General features: G+C 38.1%; 3 protein-coding genes across 4 annotated transcripts; 2 read left to right on the top strand and 1 right to left on the bottom strand.

Moving 5' to 3' along the window:
* Positions 1–338: 338 nt before the first annotated feature.
* On the top strand, positions 339–2,626 carry LOC125577791. Its single transcript, XM_048739651.1, has 4 exons — positions 339–637; positions 719–1,027; positions 1,099–1,758; positions 1,837–2,626. Exons 1-3 carry the CDS (start codon positions 380–382, stop codon positions 1,570–1,572), a joined length of 1,041 nt encoding a protein of 346 aa, XP_048595608.1. The 5' UTR covers positions 339–379; the 3' UTR covers positions 1,573–1,758; positions 1,837–2,626.
* A 235-nt stretch (positions 2,627–2,861) lies between these two features.
* Positions 2,862–5,332, bottom strand: LOC106359110. Its single transcript, XM_013798865.1, has 3 exons — positions 4,358–5,332; positions 3,400–4,272; positions 2,862–3,326 (listed from the first exon to the last, which is right to left on the bottom strand). Exons 1-3 carry the CDS (start codon positions 5,330–5,332, stop codon positions 2,862–2,864), a joined length of 2,313 nt encoding a protein of 770 aa, XP_013654319.1.
* A 4,240-nt stretch (positions 5,333–9,572) lies between these two features.
* On the top strand, positions 9,573–11,092 carry LOC106374658 (actin cytoskeleton-regulatory complex protein pan1). 2 transcript variants are annotated; one of them, XM_022692421.2, is made up of 3 exons: positions 9,573–10,067; positions 10,309–10,409; positions 10,745–11,092. In XM_022692421.2, the coding sequence occupies exons 1-3, from the start codon at positions 9,794–9,796 to the stop codon at positions 10,796–10,798; spliced, it is 429 nt and encodes a 142-aa protein (XP_022548142.1). In that variant the 5' UTR covers positions 9,573–9,793; the 3' UTR covers positions 10,799–11,092. The 2 variants fall into 2 exon arrangements, with proteins under 2 accessions (XP_022548142.1, XP_013670089.1); XM_013814635.3 differs by having other exon boundaries at positions 9,599–10,037.
* Positions 11,093–11,150: the final 58 nt, after the last annotated feature.

The following is an 11,150-nucleotide window of genomic DNA, read 5'->3' as shown; positions in this document are numbered from 1 at the left end:
AAAGAGTGATGGATCCAGAAGCTTTCCAACGATATCCATGGGGTCGTGTAGGATTTACCAGCCTTCTTGAGTCTATTAAAGTACTCACCTATGATGGAAAGAAGAGTTACACACTTCATGGTTGTGTTCATGCGCTCTTAATATGGGTTTTTGAGTTTGTCCCTGGTCTAGGAGAGAAATATGGGAATCGGAGAGAAGGTGCTGGTGTCCCTCTTCTGTCATGGCGGGGATCTCGTCCGCGTATTAACTTCTCAGATTTCTGTGCCCAAGAAAAGAGAACATATCAGAAGGTATGTAGAGAAGTATTAAGTTTCTGTAATTAAATTTAAATTATTTTTTAACTAATCATGTATATATTACACAGGTTCGTGTGAGACACATGGTTGAAAAGCCAATAGAGGATAGATATCCGCAGTGGGAAGATAATAAATTACATACTGAGCTGGATAACTTGATTCAGGACATCCTCAAAGGTCAGCTTGATGAAAAGTATTGGGAAGTAATGCCTGCTACGAAATCGACAAAGAGAAAAAGTCACGTGAACCCACCTTGTGTTCTAGATACCATGGATGTGGGTCCTTCTACTAAGCGAAAGAAGGACACAGAACATGTCAATGGTTGCCACACATCAGAAACGGTATGTAGCTATCATTTTGAATGAATATGTTATTTCTGACCACTGGCTTAATTTTTCTTTTGGTCTGTGAATTGCTTATAGGTTGTAGCTCACAACATCGCCATACTTGGGTTGGTTGAGTCGGTGAAGAACCTGACTGCAAAAATCGATGGAATAGATGTTTTTGTAGCTGACAAGGTTAGCGAGAAACTGGACGCAACCATACAAGCTAAAGTGGATGCTAAGGTGGGTTTATATAAGGATGAGGTAATGATGAAGATTGCCATGTTGGTGGAAGACGTAAAGAATCTTAAAGAGAAGGCTGGTGTCAACATTCCTATCGATGTAGCTAACTCCAATGATCACAACTCCATTGTGCCAGAAGAGGATGATGCTTCTAGCAATGAGTTGGTATGTTTTCTGAGACTCATCTTCTCTGTTAATTTTGTTAATATCACTAACACTTGTATTCTATTACACAGTCATGGATGCTTCAGAAGAAGATAAATTCACAAGATGGTTTACCAATCGAATGTGTTGTTAAAAAGGAGAAAAAGAAGACGATGGTGAAGCAGGAGCGTAAGACCACTGATGTGAAAAATAAAGGGAAGAAAGCTGAAGTGCCAGTGAAGAAAGTGAAGAAGGAGAAAGCATTTGTCATCCCAAAACTAAATGACAAATCTATTTCTTCAGGAGATTGGAAGAATCATTTGGAGTGGGAAAAGAGTGATAAGTGTAGACAAGTGATGCAAGAACTTGCTTCAACTTTGGAGAAGGTAAAGCTCAAACGAAAACCCCACTTGACAAAGACTCAAGTATGGCCGTTTGTAGGGAACTCAACTGTCAAGCGTATAATCACTGGCGTCACTCCATCTACGGTGTCGTACGACCCATTTGCTAAAGTTGAGTCACAGAAATTGGTGAAAGTTATGGACTTTATTAAGCGAGATTTGTAAGTGTCTTCTCTTGCCTCTAATATTCTCTTCCATCCTATTTCTTCTTATATATATGGTGCTTGAATGCTCTGTTTTAGGGAACAAGAGGAATCTGGATATGGTGAGTTTTGCGCTCAGTTTTACTTAAAGATAATGGTGCCAAGAGATGAGTGGCCAACAGATAAGTACGGCTGGCTGTCTGACTCGGTGAGTTTTCTAAACTGAGCATCAGATTCATAAGATTAATGGCTTACAGATTTTAAGTAATTGTTTTCATTGTTACAGCACATTGCCGCAGCGATGCTCATGTTTCACAGACGTTCCATGCAATCCATATCTCCATATTCTTCATCTCGAGTTGCATTTCTAGATCGGTGGTTCGTGAAGTCATGGGTTAATGACTTCGAAAAACAGGACAAGAAGAAGATTGAGGTGTCAGATATGTACATCAAGGCTTTCAATGGAGAATATCCGGAACAGTTTGTGACCGGAAAGAAATGGTATGAAGATGTCGACACCTTGTTCCTCTGCCACCATGTTAACGGAGACCATTGGGTTGCTCTACGCATTGATTTACGGAAGTCGACAATCCATGTATATGATAGTATTCCGAGTGTGGTGAAGGAACATAAGGATCTGACGGAGGAGTGCAGACCGTTCATGAAAATGATTCCACTGGTGCTTAACAAGATGCTGCCTCCAAATTCGGGAAGGAAGAAGACTGAGCAGCAGTTCGCCTTACGTAGGCACAAGGATGCCCCCCGGAACGATGACCCAGGAGATTGTGGTGTGTACTCTTTGAAGTACATTGAATGTCTTGCTATTGGATGTACTTTTCAGGGCTTGAGTGATACGATCATACCGGAACAAAGAATGAAGTTGGCAGCAGAGATCTATGAAGAGGTGGCCGAGGTTGATGCAGAAGCATGATTTACTGGTTGCTTTGACCAATTATAATGTTGTAGGACGTGTATCATGGTTTTTTATTTTAGTACTTGGAGTAGTAGATTTAACTTGGATGGTTTTATTTAAATACTCTTTAGTAGTATGATTTGGTGGTTGCTTAGATCAATTATATCTTTGTACTTGGAGTAGTAGATTTAATGTTTCAAACTAAATGTTTTCTTACGATCACAAGACGTATTGCAACACCAAAAAATACACCAAAGACCAAAGTAAATGAAAAGTAGATGTATCACCAAAGACCAAAGTGTAAATGTATTGCAACACCATAGAGTATACCACTAAATGTAGCACCAGCGTAAATGAAATCAAATGACCAAAGCCTGAAACTGTAGATCGAGTACTCATCACTTAAGAGGACATGTTTTAGAATTATGTCCCATCTGGTTACAAATTCTACATGTGTGTTCCTTCCTTGGCCGTTTCTTATCTGCAACTTTCTCCAAAATAGATTTATGTCTTGATTTTTTTGGTCTTCCTGGTGGTTGACGGACATCAGGTGGTAAACAGATTTGCTTTGCAACTTCTTCAGGAATTGGAACAGCATCATCTTTGGGCATAACAACATTGAAATATGCATTGTATAGGTACTGCTTCCGATAGTAATGGTGGCAAAGTGATATACGTGATATCTTTCTAGCTTCCGCAGCAGCTATAGCATGAGCACATGGTAGCTTCTCCAAATCAAATCGGCGGCAAGAACATTTCTTCTCGGTCAGATTTACAACATGTAAAGACGAGACTCCTGTCACCTGTGATTGATGAATGTCTATTGCTTGAACCTTTAGTAGATTAGCAATAGGCATCCGGCCCTGCAACATGTTAAAGCTTAGTATATTAGCAGAAAGTCTAGCGAAACACATAACCTGATTTAAAAAATATTACCTCCAACACTTTCTCTACACCACGAGTAAGAATGGTTTTCATCAACTCAGCGTCATGTTTTCTTGTTGCAAACCAGCGTGTCATCATTAGTCGGATTGACTCTAGAAGGTGAACAATTGGCAAGCTTCTAGCACCTGACAAAGCTTTGTTTATGGATTCAGCTATGTTACTTGTAAGGAGGTTATATCTGTCACCTCTGAAATGAGCTCGTGCCCACTTACGTACATCAGCACGTTCCAAATATGCATGCAAATCTGGATTTAACTCTTTGATTGTGTCGAAGGTTGCTTGAAAGTCAGTTACCCTAAAAGAGTTGGCGGCTTTTTTTACCAATCCAAACAAATCACGCCCTCTGTATCGTAACAAGATATTTTTATATAAGTGGTACGTGCAAATGCCCCTACTTGCCAATGGATAGACCACTGCTATAGCTTTCCCTATTGACTTGTGCCTGTCAGAGATTAACGCCAATCCTTCATCATCGGGTATCACACGGCTGAGTTGGCGGAAAAACCATGTCCATGATTCATCATTCTCTGTGTCAACCACAGCAAATGCAATTGGAAAGATTTGAAAATTGCCATCCTGTGATGTTGCAATCAGAAGCGTTCCTTTGTATTTCCCTTGTAAAAATGTACCATCAACCACCACCACCTTCCTCAAATATGGAAAGCCAGTAATGCTAGCGCCGAATGCAAGGAATAAGTACTTAAATCTATTCTCTGTATCAACTTCCAGTCGAGTTAAAGTCCCTGGATTTGACATTCTAATCATGTGCAGATAAGTAGGTAATTCTTGGTATCCATTCTCTGAAGAACCCATTACGAGATCTCTAGCAGCTATAAGTGTACGACGAGCTTTCCAATAATCCATCTGTAATATACAAAAAACAGTAACCCATTTAAAAGGAAGCAAAGGTCAGACAAGAAAGTATATTTGAAGCAAAAATGTAGTCGACCTTTGTTCCGAAGATCAGGTTCATAGCACTAGAAACGTGACGTGGCAAAATTGATGGTTCAACCCCACCAACATAGTCTTTGTACAAGAGTCCAAGAATTTCAGGAGTAGCTTGTCGGGAACGAGATGAACGTTCTGTTATGGAGCAGGTATGTTCCTCTACATATACTCGGATTGTAAACTTTGATGATTCACCTACTGGTGAAGCTCTAAGCTTCCACGTACAACCTTCTAGCCAACATTTTACACGAAACAGATTTCTTGTAGATTTATCCACATCAAAATCGAAACGTTGGACAACTGAACATATCTTCAGACGTGTCTCCAATGCATCTTTGGAATCGAAACTCTGTCCCACTACAAATTTGAATGACCGCAAATCAGATATACTCATCGGAGACTCTCTTTCTTGTGTCTTAAGTACTCTTGCAGAAATCATATTTGTAGAAGATCCCTGGACCTCTTCTACATGGTCTGCTGGAGTCCCGTATGTAGTAAAGTTTTCATCATCAGATGTTGTTCCATCAGAATCATCACAGTAATCGAATCGATCACCCTCCTCGTCTGTATCTTCTTCATCTTCACACACAGGCTCATCTCCTTGTATGAGTTGTTTCTGATCTTCGACAGCCGCTTTCCCACCAATTTTGTTAACTTTAAACTCTACACATAGTCGAATGTTCTCAACTTTGCAGAGACCCAAGAATGCATAAAACTGCCTATCGTTTCCTATTTTCACAGGTGGTGTATCGATGCTTTGTTTGTGTTGATTCTGCTTGGGCAAAAGGTACCGCAGTTCGACGTCGTTTTCTGCAAAATCAACTCCGTAATCCTCAAGTATGATTTTCACAAAATCCTCAAGTCGAGTGTCTTCATTCACAGCAACCAATATGCTTCCTCGCTCATTATCTACTTCAAATAACCACTTAGTTTTCTGAACTTTCCACTTTCCAGAAACGAGAATTATGTGTTCCATAACTCTCCACTCAATATGAATTAAAAGATGCAGTTGTAAATCACCATGAAAGTAAGAGGAAGAAGACGACAAAGAACGTAAAACCTAAATTGGAAAACGTGGCCGTAATACTCTTAAACCTAAACCAAAGTTCAAAATTGGTTTAAATTAATTTAAACCGAAAATAAATCTAAACCAAAATTTAAAATTAATTAAAACCCAATCCAGAAAATCTAAACCGGAATCCAATTAAAAATAAAATCAGAAACTATGGGAATTTAGCTATAAATTCGATTTTTGTCCCACTCTAGTAATTAAAAATATTTCAAAAGTCTGCCGTCAAAGACGGCAATTTCTAAAATCGGCCACCAAATGGATAAAAAAGTCGATTACAAATTTAAATCGGGTAAACAAATCTATCATAAAAACTAAAGTCTAATACCGATAAACATATCTGTCTGAAAACTCTATCTACTCCGGAAAAAAACTGACTGTTACAAAAAAACGGTTACTACATTCGACAGACTAAAATAGATAAATCTATCGACAACCTTAAATCGGATATACAAATCTGCCATCTTAAAAACATCTGTCGTAATACACAAGTCTGCCACCAAATACTTAGCAGATATAAATTCAATAGCAGTTTAAATTAATAGATTTATATTCTGATAGATTTGTTTTTCGTTAAATAAATCTGCCGTCGGAGTATTCTAAATAAATGAAAATGGCATTTTAGTAATATTCCTTTTTCATCATAACTATGGAGAAGGGCATTTTCGGCCATAAAATTTTTTTGGTAATTTTATTTTTTTAAGAGTCATTCTAGTCATTTCTTAATTAATTTGAATCATTCTAGTAAACTTCCCCAATTTTTTTTGTTTTGAGTAATTACAGTGTATAGCTATGAAAAATAATTGCAGTGTATGGAGAAGTAGCGCGTGATCACTGTTATTAATTCATAATCCAGATTTTACCTCTACCTCTGCACCTATTTCTGACACTTTGATATGCTGCACCTATAGCTAAGAAAATCTGTAATAATGACATAAAGAGAGCTTCTTCACGCCACCTAAAAACATGACGGCAAAAGTTTTTCCTTGACCACTATTATCCCAAAAAAATTCACTCCTTCTCTCTCTCATTCTCTCTCTATCCCTCTCGCTGCATTTAACATTCTTCAAAGATGCTTCCAAAACTTTTTTTTTTTTTTTTGGTAAAAATGTAAAGATATTATTACGAAGTTTTTAAATTTTTGACAGAAATACAAAGAAACTAGTAGCAGAAAAATGAAAATAAAATCCTAAACAGAAACTCTATTTAGTCTAAACCGAGGCAGACACGACAAACCAAAGCCATTGACTCGAAGCTTGACTAAGTCAGCACCATCCACTTGCCACAAAAGGAAGAGTCACAGTTAAACCGAGAGCCGGAATCCGGTAATTTTGGCCCTCCCCGATGATCCGCTCTTTAAGATATTGACTCACCCAAGACCAGCTCGTGGAGAACTTTCTTAGCTTCTGCCCACAAGAACAAGCAGCAGCGGCAAGGGCCAAGCACTCCAGCCGCAACCAAACAGAGCATTTATTAGACACAGAACAGACTAGAAACCAATCTGCTCGAGCCAAAACGGTCGTAACCTCCGTACTCCTTGCCTTGAAGCCCCGAACCTGCACATAATTTGTCACGCACACCACCACTAAGCTCAAGCAAACCTAAGTGATGCTGGGATGTGAACGAGGACCAAGCGTCGACGTGAATCGCTACAACGCCTGAAGTCGTCGAGAACCGACGAACTAAAACCCGTGCTGCTAGAATCCGTCTCCTGCGACAGCAAAGACAATATGAAGAACCAGGGCCTAATCCTCACCGAAGACCGTCGCCTTCAGAGGACAAACAAACTAGGGATCGAGTAGAGAAGATCTGAAGTGAAGCGGCTTTGCAAGAGGCCACTCAGGAGGCACAGACAACCGCCCTTTGAACCTAGCACAAGACCTACACGAGCCGGAACAGAGCTCGAGGACCAACCCACCTGCGAACTCGAGCTACAAGACTCGCCACCGTGATAATGAGATCCACCGGCGCACACTTAGACTAAGGAAAGGAGAGACCAGCGCTCGACGACACCGACGAGAACCGAGAAACACCAACCCGAGCCGAATGACATCCTAGACCAGAGGCGGAGAACCACCGACGAGCAGGAAGAATCAAACCGTTTCTTCTCCTCTCGAACAGAGATAAACCAGACTAGATCTGAGGAGAAAAAGATCTATGTCCTGAACCCAAGAGCCGACTGCAACAACCAACCACCGTTCAGCCTCCTCACCAAGGATCCAGAGAAAGCAGATAAGCCGTCGGAGTCGCATCTCCTCTGCAGCGGAGCGCCCTCCGAGGCCAAACCCTAACCCAGAACTTTGTGCATATCGAAGGGGAACGAGAGAGACGGAGCGGCAGCAAAACGAGAATGATAAAACGAGAGACAGAGTCTTGGTTTTGATCATTGAGTCTTCTGCTCTTACTTTGTCATGAGTGAATCTGACATTATCTTTAACTCACCTTCCTCTGATTATGTCTCCATCTCTTCAGCGGTGCAAGTTCTCCATTTTCAGTAGTTTTCTCAAGTTCTATTTGTTTTGTTTACTCACTGCTATTACAAATGACAGAAGAATATGTCTCTATTTTGATTAGAGTCATTTGCCCTTGTCTAGGATTTGAGAAACCCTTTATGGGTTTTGCTTTCTACAACATTTCATTGCATAAAGTCTTTGCCCTATCAAGTTAGATCTTGTTTTAAACCACAGGTCAGCTGCAAAATAACGGTTCACATTTTTCTTCATCCTCAAGTTTGGTTTTACATTTTAAAGTTTGAATTTTTTTCCTTCTTAAAGCATATTTTATTTCTTTTATGCAGAAACATAAGCACGGTTTATGACTCATTTGATGAATGGTGTAAATCCAAGAATCTCTTCAACTTTATTCTATTAGGACATTCTTTGAAAGTTTTGTTGCTGCTAAGGTTGGAGTTACATTTCAAAGTTGGTATTTGTCACAAAAGCATCAAATCTTGTGAACGAGCTTGTTTAACATCATTACGCAATTGCTTTCATATGTTCCTTCTTCTCATTATCCTTTCATATTTTTGCTTTTAGAAGTAGCTTCTTAATGTAGACCTTACAGTGAAACTCCGCATAACATAGCACACCATGCATTATAATATTTCATATTCAAGACTTTTACTTTCCTTTGAAACATACACTGTTTTGTCTTGAGGTTTAAGAATGCTATGAGGTTGATGCTGATTATTATGGGAACCGAAACACAGAGAAGCTTGGAAACATGCTGACAAGGTCGGATCCATAAGACTCAATCGTGGTCACAAATTCATTTTGCAACTTGCTTAGCTTGACTAATCTATTAACTAGCAAATTTATCCAAATTAACTAGAAATTATATCAAATTAACTATGTAATATCCCGTTAATATCCACAAAGTACATAGTACTTCATCCTTTATATTTATTTAACTCTAACCTATAATTGATTATCCGGTTCTAATATTCATTCACATTAGAGATACATAAATCATGTTCTAGTTATTACCGTCATACTCCATATTATCTAGGTACTATTCAGTTTTTATATACATTCACAATACATATACATAAACTATTTTCTGGATATTTAAGTTTTAATCATGATTATCATTTTATCATTTGGTTAGTCTGGATAGGTGAGAAGCATATCAAATGACCAGATATTTTGAAAGTATACCACGTTCGAAGACCATAAATTTTTAAAAGTTTTTATTCAAATATTTTTTTCTAAATCCTTTTACTATCTCCTTTCCATGTTGATATAGATCATTTTTTTTTTAGGAATATACATTATTTGTTTGTTTTTTTTATCAAAAGAATATACTCATTCCGTTCCTTAAAGTTACATATTCTAGAAAAAAAATTTGTTTCAAAAAAATCCATTTTTTACATTTTTAATGTATATCTTATTAACTAATATTGCAAACTAATTTAATTCTACTAGTTGAATTTTTATTGGCTTAAAATTATGGAAAAAAAGATAAATACAAAAAAATATGTAAATTTAATGTGTTTTATTAAAACGTGTGAAAAATTTAGAATATGTAATTTTAAGGAAGAAAGAGAGAGTACATTATTTGTTTTTAGTTTATAACAACAATGACAGAAAAATCTAAAAGAAAACACATTCTTAAAAAAACTCAGTTTTATTAAAAACAAAATAAAAAGATTCGGAGGAAAAAAAGACATGAACTGTGACTTTGACCCTTTGGTGAGTGTGATAAAGTAAAGGACATTTACACTTGAAGCACATAGATTGGACGAACCAAAACCTCACGGATTCTCTTACATATCCCACCGTCCTTCACTTTCACTCTCTGCAACTTCCACATCTCCCTTCTTCTTTTCCAGATTCTTGTCCGAGAAACTTTCTTCATTCTCGTCTCAAGATGCCGATCAACAGAGACCCATCAACACCTCCGCCTGTCATCGGCAAAATCGGGCCTTACACTGTCTTCATGACTCCTCCGGCGACTCCAAAACCACCTGAATCTCCTTCCGCCGTGTCTCAGAAGCCCATCGTTCAACCGCCGGTTCTTCCTCCGCCGCAGCAGTTTAAATCGGTGGCTTCCTCTGAGCAGGACGGCTCAGTTCTAGGGTTCTTCAAAAACGCCGCCACAAAGGTTCAAAATGGTACGGAACGAGAGAAGTCTGAGGATAAAGGTTTCTCATTTAGGATCTTGATTTTTGAGATAGCCTTTTTTCTTCTGATACCCTCTGATTGATTGATGAAGAAATTGATCTAAAGATTCTATTTTTGGAAAGTAGATTTAAGTGGAGACTATTTCTAATGTACAATGAATTGTGGATTTTCATACGGTTTCTGTTGTTTGGTCCTAACAAGCAATGAAAAGATTTTAACTTTGAGATTGTTCTGTGTTTGTGCTGAATTATTTTACGACAGCACACTCAAGCGTTGATGATCATTTGGTGAGATGGTTTGGGTTAAACCAATCTAAGTACCAGTGGGCTTTGGACGAATACTATGAAGGCAAAGGATCTTCTGTAAGTGTTCCTTATTAAGGGCGTTTTGTTGTTTAATTTTGATTCTTGGTATGTTAAGTTTCTTCATTCTTGCGTACTACTAGTTCCTATCCATATTAACTCCCATTGTTCGCTTTGGGAAAACTTTGTTGCAAAGCTAGTTTGAAAGTGTTTTTGTTTTTTACTCTTTACTTCTTGTTTTGCTTCTAAGCTAATGAACACAACTATGGAAGGGACAAAACATATGTTCCCGTGATTTGAAGCGTAGTCTTCACCCAATAGTGAAACATAAAAGTGTCGATTGATTTATTTCATGTGTTTCTCATCTTTTGTCTTCTTTTGTAAATAAAACGCAGGAAATGAAGAGTGTGGAAGCCAAGGAGATGCCCGGGAAAGTACAAAGCGTATAAGCAACAATGTATATCCCCACTTCTTGTCCCCTTGGCTAGTTTCCCAAACCTGTTTATCTGAGAGAGTTAAACAAAAAACGCTCGAGTCCTGACGAAAGTTTTCTTCAGATGATAGATTTGTTTTGGTATATTTGAAATCTCTTGGTAGTTTTTTTTCCATGTATTAGTGGTGAAATCTCCAAAGGAAAATGGAGTTGCATTGATCATTTGGTTTGTTGTAAGTTTAGTCACATTGGTTATTGTTTAGTGTTTACCCTATCCGTTATATTATAATTTATATATTTTGTGTCTTAATTTAGAAACTGTTATAAAGGATGAATAAAAGAAAATAAACACTCACATGTAGCCTAAA

Source organism: Brassica napus, chromosome A9 (assembly GCF_020379485.1).
Source record: "Brassica napus cultivar Da-Ae chromosome A9, Da-Ae, whole genome shotgun sequence".
Lineage (NCBI taxonomy): Eukaryota > Viridiplantae > Streptophyta > Magnoliopsida > Brassicales > Brassicaceae > Brassica > Brassica napus.
This window is presented reverse-complemented; position numbering and strand designations above follow the sequence as displayed.